Below are 20,373 nucleotides of genomic sequence, written 5' to 3'. Positions count from 1 at the left end.
AACGACAGTAAACCAACACCGATAACGATAGTTCAGGTATTCATGTCGACGTCGCAAGCTGAAGATGAAGATAGAGAGAAAGTGTATGAGCATATTGAAAGAGTAATACAGTATTAAAGGGGTACTAGATTGCAGTTGCAGGGGCAGGAGTAGAAGAAAAGGTTACAGCGAGAATATGGGCTTGAGACAAGGAATCAGAGAGGAGAAAGATGAATTGAGTTCTGTAACAAGTTTCAGCTAGTAATAGCGAATACTCTGTTCATGAATCACATGAGGAGGAGGTATACTTGGAAAAGGGCAGGTGATACGGGAAGATGTCAGTTAAACTACATCATGGTCAGACAGAGATTCCGAAATCAGATACTGGATAGTAAGATTTACCCACGATCAGATATAGACTCAGATCTCAATATAGTAGTGATGAAGAGAAGGCTGAAGTTTAACAAATTAGTCAGGAAGAATCAATACGCAAAGAAGGGGGTTGCGGAAGTACTAAGGAATGACGTGATACGCTTGAAGATCTCTAAGGCTATAGGTACAACAGTAAGGAATAGCTCAGAAAGCAGTACAGTTGAAGAGGAATAGACATCTCTAAAAACGCCTACGCAGGAGTTGGGAAGGAAAACATAGGTACAAACAAGGTAACTACGAAGAAACCTTGTCTAACAAAAAAATACTTCAATTGAACGATGAAAGGAGGGAGTACAAATATGTTCCGGGAAACTGAGCTATACAGAAACAAAAGTAACTGAAGAACGAAATAAATACGAAGTGCTGGGAAGCTAAGAAGAAATGGCTGCAGGAAAAATGTGAAGACATCGTAAAAGAAATGATTGTCGGAAGGTCAGACTCAGCATACAGGAAAGTCAAAACAACCTTCGGTGACATTAAAAGCATGGGTGCTAACATTAAGAGTGCAACGGGAATTCCACTGCTAAATGCAGAGGGGAGAGCAGATACGTGGGAAGAATACGCTGAAAGCTTCTATGAGGGGGAAAATTGGTCTGATGCGATAGATGAAGAAATAGGATGCGATTTAGAAGAAATAGGTGATACAGTATTAGAATCAGAATTTAAAAGAGCTTTGGAGGTCTTAAAATCAAATATGGCAGAAGAAATAGATAACATTTCATCAGAATTTTTAAAATCGTTGAGTGAAGTGGCAACAAAACGCCTATTCACGTTGGTGTATGAGTCTGGCGACATAACATCTGACTTTCGGAAAAGTATCATCCACACAATTCCGAAGACAGGAAGAGCTGACAAGTGCGAAAATTATGGCACAATCAGCTTAACAGCTCATGCAGCCAAGTTGCTTGCATGAATAATATACGGAAGAATGGAATAGAAAATTGAGGATGCGCTAGATGACGATCAGTTTGGCTTTGGGAAATGTAAAGGCACGAGGGAGGCAATTCAGATGTTGCGGTTAATATTGGAAGCAAGACTAAAGAAAATCAAGACACGTTCGACAATGTAAAATGGTGAAAGGCGTTCTAAATTATGAAAAAAATGGCGTAAGCTCTAGGGGGAGACGGGTCATACATAATATGTACAACAGCCAAGAAGGGATTATAAGAGTGGGCGCCCAAGAACGAAGTGCACGTATTAAAAAGGGTGAATGGCACGGCTGTAGCCTTTCTCCCCTACTGTTCAATCTGTACATCGAGGGAGAAATGGTGGAAATAAAAGAAAGGCTCAGGAGTGGAACTAATGTTCAAGGTGAAAGTATACCAACGATACGATTCTCTGATGACATTCCTATTCTGTGTGAAAGTGAAGAAGAATTACATGATCTATTGAACGGAATGAACACTCTAATGAATACAGAGTGTGGGTTGAGAGTAAATCAAACAAAGCCGAAGGTAATGAGAAGTAGTAGAAATGAGAACAGCGAGAAACTCAACATCAGGATTGATGGTCATGAAGTACATGAAGTTAAGTAATTGTGCTACCTAGGCAGTAAAATAACCAATGACGGACGGAGCAAGAAGGACATCAGAAGCAGACTAGCTATGGCCAAGAGAAGTCTACTAATATAAAATATCGGCCTTAATTTGAAGAAGTAGTTTCTGACAATGTGCGTCTGGAGTGCAGCATTGTATGGCAGTGACACACGGACTGTGGGAAAACAGGAACAGAAGAGAATCGAAGTATTTGAGACGTGGTGATACAGACGAATTTTGAAAATTAGGTGGACTGATAAGGAATGAGGACGTACAGAGCAGAATCGGAGAGGAAACCAGAAGGGACTGATAACCAGAGGGGACAGGATGATAGGACATATGTTAAGAGATGTGGGAATGACTTCCATGGTACTAGAGGGAGATGTAGAGGGCAAAAACTGTAGAGGAAATTGAAATATGAACACCGTGAATTCATTGTCCCAGGAAGGGGAAATTTTATTGACACATTCCTGGGGTCAGATACATCACATGATCACACTGACAGAACCACAGGCACATAGACACAGGCAACAGAGCATGCACTAGTACAGTGTATATCCACCTTTCGCAGCAATGCAGGCTGCTATTCTCCCATGGAGACGATCGTAGAGATGCTGGATGTAGTCCTGTGGAACGACTTGCCATGCCATTTCCACCTGGCGCCTCAGTTGGACCAGCGTTCGTGCTGGACGTGCAGACCGCGTGAGACGACGCTTCATCCAGTCCCAAACATGCTCAATGGGGGACAGATCCGGAGATCTTGCTGGCCAGGGTAGTTGACTTACACCTTCTAGAGCACGTTGGGTGGCACGGGATACATGCGGACGTGCATTGTCCTGTTGGAACAGCAAGTTCCCTTGCCGGTCTAGGAATGGTAGAACGATGGGTTCGATGACGGTTTGGATGTACCGTGCACTATTCAGTGTCCCCTCGACGATCACCAGTGGTGTACGGCCAGTGTAGGAGATCGCTCCCCACACCATGATGCCGGGTGTTGGCCCTGTGTGCCTCGGTCGTATGCAGTCCTGATTGTGGCGCTCACCTGCACGGCGCCAAACACGCATACGGCCATCATTGGCACCAAGGCAGAAGCGACTCTCATCGCTGAAGACGACACGTCTCCATTCGTCCCTCCATTCACGCCTGTCGCGACACCACTGGAGGCGGGTTGCACGATGTTGGGGCGTGAGCGGAAGACGGCATAACGGTGTGCGGGACCGCAGCCCAGCTTCATGGAGACGGTTGCGAATGGTCCTCGCCGATACCCCAGGAGCAACAGTGTACCTAATTTGCTGGGAAGTGGCGGTGCGGTCCCCTACGGCACTGCGTAGGATCCTACGGTCTTGGCGTGCATCCGTGCGTCGCTGCGGTCCGGTCCCAGGTCGACGGGCACGTGCACCTTCCGCCGACCACTGGCGACATCATCGATGTACCGTGGAGACCTCACGCCCCACGTGTTGAGCAATTCGGCGGTACGTCCACCCGGCCTCCCGCATGCCCACTATACGCCCTCGCTCAAAGTCCGTCAACTGCACATACGGTTCACGTCCACGCTGTCGCGGCATGCTACCAGTGTTAAAGACTGCGATGGAGCTCCGTATGCCACGGCAAACTGGCTGACACTGACGGCGGCGGTGCACAAATGCTGCGCAGCTAGCGCCATTCGACGGCCAACACCGCGGTTCCTGGTGTGTCCGCTGTGCCGTGCGTGTGATCATTGCTTGTACAGCCCTCTCGCAGTGTCCGGAGCAAGTATGGTGGGTCTGACACACCGGTGTCAATGTGTTCTTTTTTCCATTTCCAGGAGTGTAATTTAGAACGTTGGTTGCAAGTGCTACTCTGAGTTAGAGAGGTTAAAAAAAAAAAAGAAGAAAAAAGGAGAATAAGCGCTAGGAGAAAGAATGGGTGACACCAATGTAGAATCATTCTTGCGACGATATGGGCCACAACTGGGGAAATCAACTGACGTAAGCTACATCGACAGAGGGTAGATTGTTGTGGCCTAACGCCTCACAATGAGAGGCAAAGAAAATTTGAAGCTGGTCCTCTGTTCTCATGGTTCTCTCACGAAAGTATAAGAAAAGTGCTTGACAAGCCGTGATTTCGCAAGTAGGCGACAGTGACGCCTCATCTCATGACGTAGAGTTCAGAAGCTTGACCGGTCAGGAAAGCTGAACAGGCGCCGTTCCCTGGTAGGTCTGTAGGAATATTACAATGTTGGTGCTGGGAGATGTGTTTCTAAGCACACCGTTCAGGTCACGTTGTTGGAGAAGCGCTTCCCTAACACACGAGAATTACCTTTCAATGTTAACCCAACAGCCCCATCAGTTACAGCCCCATCGGGCACGGGATCATTCAGATAGGATGGTGGAACGATACAATGTGCGCTTGGTCGAATGAGAAATGTTCTTTAATACACCACGTCACCATCCATACGAATGACTATTCAAAACATGTACCGCGCCACGGACCCACATCGGTGGAGTCAGTATTATGTTACGGCGGACATTCAACTGGGCTTCCATGGAGCCAGTGGTAGTAATCGAAGGCATCATGACAGTTCTGAACTACTGAACATTACTGCGAACCACCTGCAACCTTCATAACTGACATCTTCCCCGATGGCGATGACCTCTTCCACTACGATAAATGTCTGCGTCACAAATAAACAGGTGTGCTGAAGTGATTCGAGGAGCATAAAAGTGGAAAAAAAACTTTGATGTCGTAGCCACGGAATTTGCCTGATGGAACACATCTAGGAAGCTCCGCATTATTAAATTAACTGCTCGTAATTAATGGGAACTGCAGAAGCTGTGTGCAGATATCTGATGTTGGGGACATCCGGAAACCCGTTAGGGAATCATCGTGTCCCTGCCATACGTAATCGCTGCGCTGCTGCATTGGGTTACAAAGGAGGAGCAACGGAATTAAGCAAGTGGTCATGATGTTTCTACTCATCAGTACAAGATGGCTGTGTTCCAAAAAACTCTGCGTATAGAGTTTCATACATAAAGTTATTGCTGTCATTTTACTCTCTCGTGGTAATCGAAGAATGTAAGCTTTCATGGCCAGCAGTGTTACTGTTGTTAAAATCTCCAGACCCATTAGTTTTGTCCAGGTTAAGCCTAACATTTCGTCTTCTTTGCGAATGACTTGAGAAGGGGCTTGAATCACAGTCTGTTTGTGGCTTAGTTTCACTGTACCCAAAGGTTTCTGACTTCACTCAAACTTCGTGGTGAGGTACATTCTCACCAGAGTGGGATGTCACTAATTTTTGGAATTTCAGAGTAGTTGGCTGTTTTCAGTTACTGAAGTGCACTACCGCTATCATCCCACGGTGGAACACTGTTGCATTTCTTTCTCTGCCCAAGAATCCAGATAGCATTTAACATAGCCCGTACCCTTTTCAGCTTGAAATTATGATCGTTTTCGGCAAAATATATTGCTACTTCGTATTTCCAGGACGTGGCTTCTGTCAAACTGAGTCTGTAGTTTACTGGTTGCAAAGAGTACTCCGCTGCAATTTACCTATCCGTTTCACTAACTTGTCCAGAGTTTTTTGGAGAAGCAATTTAAAACCACCTCAAATCGTTGTCTATTCCTACCTAGACATACGAAGGGCATTAAGATGGTCATGGAGAAGTGATTGTAGCACACAGTCATCTTATAATCAGAGGTATTTTTAAGCTTAAAGAAAGGTGTCACTGACCATATAAGAAATATTTAGAAAAAACTGTGTATCAGTGTCACTGACCATCTAAGAAATATCTTGAAAAAACTGTGTATCAGTGTAATTAACAAATCTACAAAGAAAAAACAGAGATGTTTAAATCTGGAAAATAATTGCTACCAATTGCTGGGAAACCCATCAGTGAACAGACCTATACTTGAGTATTGCTCATCAGTGTGGGATCCGTACCAGGTCGGGTTGACGGAGGAGATAGAGAAGATCCAAAGAAGAGCGGCGCGTTTCGTCACTGGGTTATTTGGTAACCGTGATAGCGTTACGGAGATGTTTAATAAACTCAAGTGGCAGACTCTGCAAGAGAGGCGCTCTGCATCGCGGTGTAGCTTGCTCGCCAGGTTTCGAGAGGGTGCGTTTCTGGATGAGGTATCGAATATATTGCTTCCCCCTACTTATACTTCCCGAGGAGATCACGAATGTAAAATTAGAGAGATTAGAGCGCGCACGGAGGCTTTCAGACAGTCGTTCTTCCCGCGAACCATACGCGACTGGAACAGGAAAGGGAGGTAATGACAGTGGCACGTAAAGTGCCCTCCGCCACACACCGTTGGGTGGCTTGCGGAGTATCAATGTAGATGTAGATGTAGATGTAGAAAATTTTTATCTGTAGAAAGTTGTACGTCAGCACTACCAAGTGAATGGCAATGAAACAAAAATGAGAGCATAAAGGGATCGAAGAGTAGAAATAGACTAGCTCAGAGGAACATACTTAGCTTCGAGGAAATCATATGGTCCACTTTTATATGGAACCACGTATTGCCGCTCAGAGCCGGGTACTGTGGCTGGTGAGAGACACCACAGAGACTGTTGAAAGCGACGACAGTTTAAGTCAAAGAGAGGAAGGCGTTGTGGTGTTTTGACATTCGCTACTGAAGAAGAAGTGCACTAGTCTTTCATCGTGGTATGGTAACGCTAGTGTACGACAACAAGTAGAAACGGACTATTTCGCTCGAATTCCAGAAACAATCCGCATCTTAATGTATCTTGCTACGTTTGTTCAGTTACACCTGCAGGGATCCACTGTGAAATAAAGTCATGTCTTCAGTAAAAGAGCTTAACAACTATGGACTTATTATCTCTGACGCATGATCTCTTACAGAAGCAAAATACTGTTACTTTGGTTGTTACTGCTCGGTCCGAAAATGCAGCTACGAACGTTAGTTCACACTACGCCAGTTCCATCACTCCTACGTGGCTACTGCGACTGACATCGATGTATACCTGATTACTGAGCTCAGACCGTCATCTAACTCCTCAATTTTAACCCCCAAGTGTGTCTCAATTATCATATTGAATAACTCGATGTGACTCATCGTAAAGGATCAATGTATGGTCAGTCTTTTAATCAAATTGTGCCACAAATCTCTTTCCTTGTCAATTCGATACAGTACCAGTTTATTAGTTACTCGATCCACCCAATTAAACCTCATCATTTTTCTGTGGTACTATTTTTTTAAACTTTGCATTCTCCTCTTGTCCGTTCTGATTACCATCCAAGTTTCACTTGTATATAATGGTACACGGCAAACATTGAGTTTTAGAAAGTATATTCGAACAGTTTATATTCGATGTGGCTATATTTTCACGAACAGATTTCTAGATGTTACCAGTCTGAATTTTATGTCATCCCTAGCCATCATCAGTTACTTTTCTGGAAAAGTAACAGAATTCATCAGTTATTTTCAGTGCGTCGTTTCATTAGTATCGTCACATGTATCTCAAATTGACTCATTCGCCCTTCCTTTTCTTTTGTCGATGTTATGTCTCGTCTGTACATTCTGTTCAAGTCATCTTCTTAGCCATTTTTCCGTAACCGATATAGTTAGAACACCTTCGGGCAATCGTTAAGTCATTATTACGTCTCTGTGAACCGTAATCACTTTTCCAAATTTCTCCTTGCTTTCATAGACTTCTTGCTACAGACTGATTAACATGAGGCAGGGTGACAATTTTTTCGGATAGCTAAAATATATGAAATGAGTACAGCAGTCTTCTCTAAATATTTTCAAGGTGTGGCTCCATCAGACCGTTCTCAGTTTTGAATATCGGTCGGAAAATAACGGTTCGTTGTTAACGTCTGGAAATCCTAATTCTGCATGGGCGGACGGAATTAGTGCCACAGACTTTCCGACGTCGATTCCATCCTCTTAGCTAATATACAATAGCTTTTGGTAAGATCCGTGCTGTAAACTGATAGCATGCAGAGATCGAGAAAAGATTCTGTCCTGTAAAATGTCACGATTAGCAATTTCGCTGCTCGAAATACGGAAATGATAAGAAAGAAAGTCTGTATTTACAAACAATATCTTTGCCGCATTTTGTTTCTTATTACTGTCGTTAAGCTACCCTCCTTATGCAGCTCGCGCAAAGGCCATTGCCATGGGAGCTGTTTGATGGCTCGTTAGCGAATTCCTGAAACGCTTCTCCTTCAAGTCAGACATCTCACATTACGCTACCTACCACGAATGCCCCCAGGAACAAAGAGATTCCGTTTCTCCAAGGAGATAATGATGTTGTTGATAAAAAGGAAAGTGTCATAATCCTATACTCTTACTCTACACAGAACATGTTAATATTACTACGACGGCAAAGACGCAGAAGGCAGCCATAATAGACTTCCTCGGGAAAATGTTTACAAGCTTCACACAAAATAAATTACCCTACACAGCAAACAGGAGTATGCTCTTTACAGAAGATGCCGTAAGTGGCCACTGTCGAATCGATGCTACTTTGTGGGCGATTTATCAAACCGCGAGGCAAGCGTAGGATCTCTTCCTGAAGGATGACACCGACAGTGTTTTCATTAATCTACTGTAGATCTTCCACTGCGTTGGGATTATCTGAGTTCAATGAAACCTTCAGCGAACCAGCCAGGTAAAAACCACGAGGGACAGATCGAGATGAAGCTAAGATATGTTACTGCCTTTGCCGGCTGGCTTCTCTTCACCGATCACCTCATGAACTCCTGACAAATTTGCGTGTACTGTATGTGAGTTCAATTCAGCGTACCACATGCAACAAGTGTTATGATATATTCTGCATATTTATTTTATGGGAGAGAGTGAACACACAGAGAATGCATGCAGCTGTATTTTACATGGAATACATCTATTTTCTTGTGAACTCGCAAATAGGATATTATTGGGATAATCTTCCTACATTATTACACCTTGACACTTTGCACCAATACAAATGATGGTTTAGCTGCGGGTTTACTTGATCTAGTAGGGCTACATTTTATGTAATCGGATTGGATCACCATTCTGTCATTTTTTTTTCATTTTTTCTTCACTGCTCCAGAAAGTTCTGCATATGGTTTCCTTCCACATCGCAACAGCTGAATATGTTACAGGTCAAACAAAGGAGGCGCTTGTGACTTTCAGCAAAAAAAGATAACTTAAAAGTTTATGGTTTATCCCATCAGTTCACCTTAATTTTATTATATTGGAAGACGACATAAAGTTGGTCGAAGCGTGGAAGTTTTCAAGAGACACTGCTGTATAACGTAATGCATGTAGAGCCTAAATGTCCAGTGAAAAACAGCAACGACTCTAAAAAAAATTAAAAACATATATACAGCATTTCAATTCCAAACTGTGAAATGGCACACTTGAAATTTTCCTATTTGTATACAGAGTAGTTATAATTAAACTGACGTTGTTTCGAGGACGCAACGCTGAAAACAAAACGTTCCACTTTCTGTTACCAGGTGAAATGTGGCGCTGAAGCAGTCTGAATGTGAAATGTTTACTGTTTTGACGTCAGTATGCTGTTTGACGCTTGGCGACGCCTGTTGATGAGAAGCTGGTACAAAGCGTTAGGGAGGTCGAAATTTTTCATACGAATCGCAGTCCTATTGAGAAGAAACACCGTGCACTTCTGGTAATGTTGTTTTACCAGAACGGCCGTAAAAGTAGCACTGCATTTTGGAAATATCGGTGACAGAAACAGCTGTGAAGAGGCCACTTGTAAATAAATCAACTGAAGCATACGATCAAGATATCTGAGCAACAGGTGAATTACGTGGTGTAGCAGAGCGTGGGAGGAGACTCATTGTCCATGGCAGTTGTTGAAATTGCTGTAGCTATAGCCGAATGTGCAGAACTTGCCTCAAATTCTGCAGTTGGTGCTCGAGTTGTATGGCGTTCATGTTAGTATACCTGCAGGATACAGAATGTGCACTCATCAAATCCTAAGACATGCTACAACACCGTGACTTTACCCTTCGTTTGTTGACACTCAAGCAAATAGCTGACATGTGGCCAGAGAGTATTATTTGGAGTATGAGGTATATTTTACTCAGAACGGCAACGTGAATGTACAGAACTGTCGCATACGGGGCTCTACTCCGCCACGTGTTGTAAGGACCATCCGCCGCACTCATCATATGTGACTCGGGTGTGGTTTCACAAGCTCCTCCATTCTCGGTCAAATTTTCTTCGAGGAGATGACAGCTCGTTAGTCTGTTGCGTGTACAGTGACAACTGCACCTTATGACGACCTCCATGTTATAGATCTTCCCTGGTGAAATATTTGCGTCTAGAAACCTTCAGTGACAACTCATCTCCACGCAATTTCAAAATGAGTGATGTTCCAGATCCTCCGACCTAAATCCATGAGACGGTGGTTGTGGGGATATGTGGAGGGATAGCGCACGATGACGTATCACATTCATGTAATTAGATATGCTGCGAGCAACTGTAGACCATGCCGTGTTATGGATGCAGAATTTCTTTGAGTGTAAGAAATACTGGAGAGAAAGGATAGCAAAAATGTTACATAGACACACCAAAGACGTAAAATCGTCGTGACCACACGAAGCATGCAGAGGCCCCCAAGACAGCAGCGAACAATAATCCGATCCGCGTAAGAAGTTACACAACTAGTGGCGACATAGCAACAGAATCATAGAATATTGCAGGGAAAGTTGGGTAGCATCTTTACAAATACAAGTTCTTTGGCTTCCATGGCTGGTGTCATTCTGGATAAAATAATTTTGGGTATTGGCCGCGTCTTGTAAAACAACTTAACCGCCGGTGTTTCAACAGAGCTGCTGCAGTCTCTTCAGAGCGGTTCAGTGAACTGCCCAATACCCAAAATTACCGTGATAGACAGGAGAACATTATTTACAAAACTTCTTTTACTACGTAAATATCGCGGAGGTGGTGGGGGGTGTGGGGTTGGGGGGGAAGGCGGCCGGCACAACCATGCCTAATAGAGTAAAACTATAATGAAAAGAATTATGTTGAAATTTAATAAAACTTCTTTGGGCAAAGAAAATGCATAAATTCCGCTGTAGGAATTTCATGGCTGCTAACATACTGTAGTAGACGTCAATCTCGGTAATGCTAGAGGGAGAATAGTGACTACAAGGAAAAATGTCAAATAACACCTTCTAATAAATGGTTTAAAATAGTGGACAGAATATAAGTACTAGATTATTGATTTTAAGCAGTCAAAGTTTGATAAAGCGTTGTGATCGTACGACATCATGCATTGGAGACAATTTTTCCGTCATAATATCTCGATTTCTTTGTGAATGTAGCTTTCTTCCCCAGTGAAGAATTGTTAAATTATTTTGGAGATTTGTAATGGAGTGTCACTCCTCACGTAGATGGTTACTTCAGGCTGACTTGGAGTTAGACAGATTAAGATGTTCATGGAATCCGCACAGAAATTTCTGTTTTCCTAATGTATCTCATAGGACAGTTACCTTACGTAGTGCTGTAGATACTAGTAGTATTGTATATTCTACTGGTAGAGTGTCCTTTATGCCTATATTCCTTCCCGATTTTATGTGGTATAAAAAAGGCTGGTTGCATATTTTTTTCTCCCTAGTTCTGGTCCAATTTTCTCCGAAACCATAATGACAGTACAGATGGCTCTCAGCACTATGGGACTTAATATCTGAGGTCATCAGTCCCCTAGAACTTAAAACTACTTAAACCTAACCAACCTAAGGACATCACACACATCCATGCCCTAGGCAGGATTCGAACCAGTGACCGTAGCTGTCGCGTGGTTCCAGACAGAAGCGCCTAGAACCGCTCGTCCACAGCGGCCGGCCCATTATGACTTATGGGATTCGGTGACAAGAAGCGTTGTCCTTGCAGGCAAGAGTCCACGTTAACTGACAGATAATTACCTTACGAAACAACGCCTGATTAACAAATTTTCGAGTCTATCTATTCCTTAAGATAAATACATTACGTCTTTAGATCCTACGAACATGTACACCAATACTCCTGTAAGTCAAGTTGTTGATATTGCTGTACACAGTGTGCAACATGATATGATCGGCCTCAGAACGAAATAAATGAACTTCTTTTATTACTTGACGTTGTTTTTACTTTTGAACTACATACTTTTGTTGAAAACGTGTGCTGACAATGGGCTCTCTGCTCTCATATTGTTTGGAGAACATTTTATGTCTGTTTTAGAAAATAATATAATGACACAATTTCCAACTACAGCACTAAAGAAGACCGTTGAAATTTCGTAGACAAAATAAACAGTTACCGTAATAACATTCAATCTGCTATGCAACAAAATGTTAATGAAGCTTTTCCCTTTCTCGACCTCACAATTACTTCAATACAATTCACTATTCATTAGTAGATTTGTAGGAAGCTCACCACCACAGATTTGGTAATTTGTAGTTCATCTAACCATCCCGTGTCATATAAAATGGCCTCATTTATGGCATTACTGTGCAGACTGTGGAACATTCCTTTTTTCGGGGAAGCTAGGGATAAAGACCATCAGCTGATTCAGTACATTGCATTGCAACAAGGAGGTTATGATAAAATGAAATAATTCTAATCTATGAGAAAAGAAGAACCACGTAATCGCTTTGGTTAACGTGGAACCTTGGATGCGTGACAACGCTCCTATCACAGTATCCCATACTTCGATAAGATTTCGGTGAAAGTTGGGCCGCGACTACGAGAAAACAACATGCAACCAACCTTGTTTATACCTCATGACATACTAGGGCAACTACCGCATTACGTACGGCTATTGTTCTGTGAGATATACTGTACAAATAGTCAGAAGATTCTCTACTAGATTTAAAGAACACCTTAATCTATCTCGAAGTCAGCCTAAAGTTATCATCTGTGTGAGGAGCGACACTTCATCTCGATAGCATATGACAAAATTAAGACCTGTACTGTTTACCTTTGATATCAAACACTGATTTCCCGTGGGCTCTGCACGGAGCCGAGCGTTCGCGAAGTGTGGGGGTAAACTGACTAGTGTTATGTCATAAGTTCGTTGCAGGGCTCCTATGTCTCGTGGCCACGGGGCTTATGCCTCTGAAGTCACTGACGATCTCTCCAACGCCATATATGGTAAGATTTCGGTATTTCGTTTGGGGTCCATTGAGTCCGCTTCAACCTTCCTATTTTCCTGTGGCGAAGTCCCAAGATATTGTTAGCAGCAAACCGTAGGTCTTATTGAGGTTGTTGACAGATGTTTGTACCTTGGTCGCTTCTTTTACAATGCTATCTCAGAAAACATTTTTCCCTTTCACTAATACATACCTCGTCTAATGCAATTAGGTATCCGTTCTCCAGAGCCTGTTATGCTACCGTTGATTTATCCAGATACCCACGTCGATGTTTCTCGCTATCATGTCGATAACGGTAAGTTCTTTTCACAAGCTGCGACATAGTCGCAAAAAAACACAGTGACCCGTATATGTAATAAGTTTCCTTTAACTTACGTCTATGGTCACAATCTTTTTTGTTTGACAGATTACCGGTTTCGGTCTTTAATGAACATCATCAGATCTGTTTCATAAAAACTAAGTCCTAATGTACTGCAGCCATAGTGGCATCGTCAAATGTTAAATACGGAATCAGCACCATCATCGTCAAATACATATAAATCACATCATATGCACATGTAGGTAGTTTTACTGGCAACATGACTCGCGCATGTGATGTATTTATATGTATTTGGCGATGCTGGTGCTGATTCCGCATTTAACATTTGACGATGCCACTATGGCTGCAGTACATTAGGACTTTGTTTTTATGAAACAGATCTGATGAGGGACATTAAAGACCGAAACCGGTAATCTGTTAAATAAAAAAGATTGTGACCATAGATGTAAATTAAAGGAAACGGTATGTTCTGTTATTACACGCTGGGGCCGTGTTGTAGTTTTGATGATTCTGTTGTCGATTTATTTAAGCACACTCTGACGTCGTTTGTTACTATACGATGGAGAATATTTTAACCAGATGGAGGGTGTCGCAATTGGAATTGCATTCATTCCAACTAATGATAACCTTTTTACGAAGTGCTATCAGAACATCGCTTTGCAGACGGTTCCTGCAAAGTCTAGATGCATTTATTGCCGCATCGTAATAAATTTTGAAGTCTGGTCCCACGCGTGTGAAAATCTGCGAGAATTCTTGGACCACATAATCAATATGATCTCATCAAGTTCACGGTCGTGGCATTGACGGGTAATACGTTGCGTTAATTAACGTCCTTGTCTGCCGAAATATGTGTGGGGGTCTCATTGTTTATCTGAAACCCACTCACGCGAACCAGTATCTGTACAATACCAGCTATCACCACCCAGCACAAAAACGTTCATTTCTGACACCTTGGTGAATCGAACGAAAGCCTTTAAAAACAATGAACCTCAACATCGGTTACAACAGCTGACATATCTCGCAAGTAAATTCACCGAAGATACGTAAGCAGAAGGCCCACGAGGAGGAGACGAAGTAACTAGCATTTTTGCCGTTCTGTTCTTCAATGATAGGAAAGATGACTATTAATGTCGGACAGACTGTGCATATTACTGAATGGCGCTGTATAGAACATAAGACGTTCTTCGACCTGTGGCATCCCAGGGTATTATCAGTAGTAGAAGATGCTTATGAATAAGGACTCTGAATCTCGTGCCACTAGGCATCTGTTAGTTACACAGATATATGGTTTCAGGGATAGCGTTCTTGAAGAAGTGATGGACATAAAAATTTCTGCCAACACCCTTAACAAATTGAGAAGTTCGTAGTTAAACCGACATTGAAACCTGCGCGTCAGGAAGTTGAGCCGCAAGAGGAGTGCACTCAACGAAAACATTATCTTATATAGCGCTGGACTGAGCACAAGTCACGTCACTGGCATTGCGTGCCTTCTTAAGGATGAGAGCAGCAATCTCACGACAGTCGACACTTGATAATAGCCTATTAGCACCCAGCCGAAAGCTTGAAGACGTGGCTGGCTGGAAGCTCGACAAAAATTTATCAGTTTGTATCTTAGTTTAGAAACGCATCCACACACTGTAAGATAATGCACGTAATACTGAGCAGATGCAGCTACGTACTCACCATCGTGGAAGAGGAAGGCACCGTCAACGAACTCGTTCTCCGTGGCTGTCGCGGCTGGCAGCTGCCGCTTCAGGACCAGCGTCAGCGAGCTTTGCGTCGAGACAAACGCCTGCTGATCCAGAAACCTGTGACAAATCAGATTAGCCTTGACATTCTGTCAAACGGTCATAAGTGACATTCTGATCACAAATTAGATTACAAATGCTTAGTGGAGATTGAATAACTTATGATTATAACGACAACAGCGTCCGTAACAGTTGAATTTATGGGAACTAGTGACTACATGAAACTGATGAGACTTTTTCTGGATGCTAAATGCTCATAGACTTTTAATACAGTGTGTGTATTTTTTATGTTATGGTAGCACAGCTCAGCCATTCAGCCGAAATAATCTTTGTTAGACAAATGGTTTCATTCTGAGATCGAGCATCATCAGCTTATTTGTATATCCGGTATAACTAACTGAACTACAAAAGATTACTACCACTACCAACGAACATGTTGTGCCCTGTTAAATACGTAATCTGACGAAAGCCGGTTTCGGACTGGAACAGGCGATTTCGTGATTTTGTTACAAGGCTTCGAGAATGATCCACAAGGTGAAATGTATCAACTTGTGGTAAGGATCCTTGGTCTGGAAAAGATCGAGTGGAAAGTTACAAACAGAGATCTTTCTGATATCTCCAAGTGGCGCTCTTCTGCTGCAACCTCTTTGCTTTCCATATTTTTGGAGGTGGCAGTGTGAACCAACACAAGGAAAAAATGCATCTGCAACTGTTCTGCAATATGTTCGTTGTAGACAAATCTGCCACAGTTGTAAAATGCTTTTATTGACCGAAGACTTACACTACAGAAGTCGCTATACACTGCAACTGTTTCTGGGTCTTAGGCCCAGCATCAGGTTTACCTGAACTCTAAAAGTAAAACTAAAACCGTAACCTACTCCATTACACAATTAAAAAATTTAAAAAGTTAAAATTTACAAGCTAATGAAATGATTAAAAATTAGTATACCCAACTGTAGGAGGACGTTACATCCAGGCCGAAACAACTAGTGGGCAAACATGGTATCCTACTAGTGCTACTAGGCTATTTTTTAACTATTTCATTAGTTTCTAAGTTTTAATGTCTTTAATTTTTTAATTGTTTAATGGAGTAGGCTACAATTATTGTGTTACTGTAGATTTCAGATACACCTGAGACACCGAAAATGTTGTAGTATACAGCTACTTCTGCCGTGTAAAACTTCGTCCATTTAAAGTATTTTACAACTGTGGCGGATTTAATTACAGTAACAAGAAAGATATTTCCAGTAAACGTGGGCTCTAAATTGCATACCTGAGAGCTATTAGCACTTGTTCGTTGGAAAAAGATGTGTTTTACAGCAGCAAAGATGAACAGGAGCTCATATCTCTTAATGTATGAACTTCAAGGCTAGTGTTTACTGCACATTTTTCTTTTACTTTGGTCCATGCCACCTCCTCCGAAAGTACAGATAGCAAGGAGAGTGCAGTAGAAGATGTCTACTGTAAGAGGTATCAGAACGATTTTAATTTACAGCTTCCAACTAGGTCGTTTCCTTACCAGGATCCCTCACCACAAATCGTTACTTTTACTCTTATCTACCGTGCCTGAAAGTTTTTAATGTCACGGAACCATGCTGGATGTTATTTCGTGCGAGCGCCTGGTTAACAATTAAAAGCTGTTAACAACTAACCTGCTAAAATCAGTGACTCGTTTACTTATTTAAACTGTCGTAGGAATGATTTGACGCATTCGAGACCCATGAATCTCGTAATAATAGTTTCTCTGTTGCAGATCGAAGTGATTCTTTTCGTGAAAATAAAATTATTGCTGTGAATATAGTGTTGATCATCCTTAATGTGATTTAGGTAGATTATATATGGGAACTCTAGACATCTGAGACGGATTCGTGTTACTAATCGTTTATACAGTTTTCTCGTACCTTATCAAGAACGTACCTGCCACTAGGATCTCTGGCATGTCGAGTGTTGGGACTGCAAACCCTGTTGATTGGCTTAGAGCCAGGGTTGGCTAATCCATCATATACGTCCACAGAAGACTGGCAGGAAGGGGACCTGAAAAAGAGCGTGTTTATTCTAAGAACGTGTAAAACAGACTTACTAAAACAGACAGCTTATCAGTTACCTCTGTCGTCTTACTGGTAGACTGATGTACACAAGTAAGATATCTTCATATCTACGAAGGAGAGCAATGTCCAATAGCCACACAAATACTGACACTGTATGTAATCAGCTAATTAGTAAGTTAGATCACGGCTAACAGTCAGTAAGAATTGGACCCGGAGGTGAATGGTGCCTGTGGGACCATTCCACGAACGTGGTCTAAATTTCAGGAGAGAGGAAACCTTCAGTAGCAGTACAGGCTAGGTCTATCTCATGCTGCACTTTGCACCCAAATCGTTGTGTTAAGAACCCAGTTCCGTCCACCTGACCTGGCTAGAGACCTCACGACATGGTCTAGGTGACACATCTCCCTTCAGAATGTGTCCAACATGCTTCAAGTGATTACCCTGTGGGTTTGGTGACCTATTTATGCGTTTTCCCCATACAAGGGCCCGTGTTCGTCAGCGAATGTAGAGTTTTTTTCAGCCTGGGTTGACCCTAGGACACTTGGCGGGTTAGCAGCTGTTTATAGCTCACCTCTGGCAATCTTTGCGACACAGCCAATGTTGCTGAGATAGTCTTTTATGGAAAAGTCTGTATTGCAACACAGTGATGTGCTATAGTAGGAGCAGACTATTCTTATCATTTATTTTCCAGCTTTCCGGGAAGACTGCATTCTGTAGGGATAGGATTTTTCTAATAGTGTAGGAATTTTCTTGTCACTTTTCCTGCTTTCAATGACGACTACATTCTGTAGCGATGGTATTTTTCTATCAGTGTAGGAGATTTCTTATCGCGCTTATGGACTGCGTTTCATCCTGAAGTTCATGAGCTTTTGTACAGGGTGAAATCTGCATGTACATCAATACTCCGCAAGTCACCTGACGGTGTCTGGTGGAGGGTATTTCTGATACCACTAACTGATCGGCCCTTCCATGTTCCACTTGCGAATAGCGTGTGGGAAGAACGTTTGTCGGTAACTCTTTATTAGCTCTAATTTCTTGAATTTTCTCGTTGAGATTAATGTCGAAGGAAGTAATACGTTCTCTGACTCTTTTCGGAAAGTACTGTCTCAAAATTTCAGTAGTAATCCTCTTCGTGATGCGCAACATCTCTTTTATATCGTCTGCCACTGAAGATTGTTGAGCATTTCTGTAATGCTATGAACCGATCAAGCGATCCAGTAACGAAACGCAACACTCTTCGTTGGATCGCCTCTATCTCTTCTATCAGTCTCACCACCTAAGAGTCCCAGATTGGCGAACAATACTCAGGAATCTGTCGAAAAAGCTCACACTTCTTTCATGGATGAGTTACTTTTCGTCAGTGGATTTCTTTTCCTACGTACGCGGAAGTAATATCAAAGATCAGGGTCAATTGTTAGAGCTTGCATCATTCAACAATCCTCTATAGGTCATTCTGCCAATAGATACAGTCTTCTGGCGTTGTAACTTTCTTATAGAGAACGTATGTTCTGCGAATAATGTTAGAGAGTTTCCGACGTTTATTAATAGATCATTTACAGTGAGGTAGTAGAAATCATGGAACATCAAGAAAAGCAAAACAACGATAATGGAGTGCAATCGAATTAAGTCGGGTGATGCTGAGGGAATTAGATTAGTAAATGAGACACTTAAAGTAGTAAAGGAGTTTTGCCATTTGGGGAGCAAAATAACTGAAGATGGTCGAAGTAGAGAGGATATAAAATGTAGACTGGCAATGGCAATGACAGCGCTTCTGAAGAAGAGAAATTTGTTAACATCGAGTATAGATTTAAGTGTCAGGAAGTCGTTTCCGAAAGTATTTGTATGGAGTGTAGCCATGTGTTGAAGTGAAACATGGACGATAAATAGTTTAGACAAGAGGAGGATAGAAGCTATCGAAATGTGGTGTTACAGATGAATGCTGAAGATTAGATGGGTAGATCACATAACTAATGAGGAGGTATTGAATAGAATTGGGGAGAAGCGGAGCTTGTGGCACACCTTGACTAGAAGAAGGGATCGGTTGGTAGGACATGTTCTGAGGCATCAAGGGATCACCAATTTAATACTGGAGGGCAGCATGGAGGGTAAAAATAGTAGAGGGAGACAAAGAGATAAATACACTAAACAGATTCAGAAGGATGTAGGCTGCAGTAGGTACTGGGAGATGAAGAGGCTTGCACAGGATAGAGTAGCATGGAGAGCTGCATCAAACCAGTCTCAGGACTGAAGGCCACAACAACAACAACAGCGATTTACACATATACAGATGATTATAGTATCCCATGTACATGAACAAAAGGGCAGTGTATTGGCGGTCCTGTCGTGTGTACTCAGGTGATTCATGTAAAAAGGTTTCCGACGTGATGATTTCCGCACGACGGGAATTAGCAGACTTTTAAGACGGAATGGTAGTAGGAGCTAGACGTAAGGGAGGTTTCATTTCGGAACGTTAGGGAATTTGATATTTCGAAATACACAGTGTTAGTAGTGCGTCCAGAATATCAAATGTCAGGCATTACCTTTCAGCACGGAAAACGCAGTGGCCAATGGTCTTCACCTTAACGACCGAGAGGAGCGGCGTTTGTGTAGAATTGTCAGTGCTAACCGAGGAGCAGTCCTGTGTGAAATTAGCGCAGAGATCAATGTGGGACGTGCGAAAAACATGTCCGTTAGGGCACTGCTGTGAAATTTGGCGTTAATGGGCTATGACGGCAGATGACCGAAGTGATCTCCTTTGCTAACTATACACCCCTGTACCGCCTCTCCTGGGCTCGTGATCGCATCGGTTGGACCACAGACAACTGGGAAACCATGATCTGGTTATCTGAGCCACTATTCCTTAAGAGCTGATGGCAGCTTTCGAGTGTGGCGCAGGCCCCACGAAGCCATGAACTCTAGTTATCAACAAGGAAGGCACTGAGCAAGGTGGTGGTGGTTCCATAACGGGTATGGACTGTGTTTACATAGAGTGGACTGGGCCTTCTGGTCTTACTGAACTGATAACTCATTGGAGTTGGTTACATCAAGATCATTTTAGTCGTTCATGGACCTCATGTTCTCAAACAACGATGGAATTTTTAATGGGTGACAATGCGCATGTCACGGGGCCAATCTTGTTCGTCATTGGTCTGAAGAACATTCTTGACAGTTCTGGTGAAAGATTTGGCCACTAGGATCATCCAACATGAATCACAT

The 20,373-nt window shown here is 42.6% G+C and overlaps 1 protein-coding gene across 1 annotated transcript in view; it reads right to left on the bottom strand.

Moving 5' to 3' along the window:
* LOC124616411 overlaps nucleotides 1–20,373 on the bottom strand; it is a 262,291-nt gene that overhangs the window by 47,661 nt on the left and 194,257 nt on the right. Inside the window, exons 10-11 of the mRNA XM_047144715.1 lie at nucleotides 17,027–17,143; nucleotides 15,045–15,169 (exon numbers count right to left, since the gene is read on the bottom strand). Coding sequence (XP_047000671.1) covers nucleotides 15,045–15,169; nucleotides 17,027–17,143 — 242 coding nt within the window. The remainder of the gene's footprint in view (nucleotides 1–15,044; nucleotides 15,170–17,026; nucleotides 17,144–20,373) is intronic.

Source organism: Schistocerca americana, chromosome 5 (assembly GCF_021461395.2).
Source record: "Schistocerca americana isolate TAMUIC-IGC-003095 chromosome 5, iqSchAmer2.1, whole genome shotgun sequence".
In the NCBI taxonomy this organism is placed as follows: Eukaryota; Metazoa; Arthropoda; class Insecta; order Orthoptera; family Acrididae; genus Schistocerca; species Schistocerca americana.
This window is presented reverse-complemented; position numbering and strand designations above follow the sequence as displayed.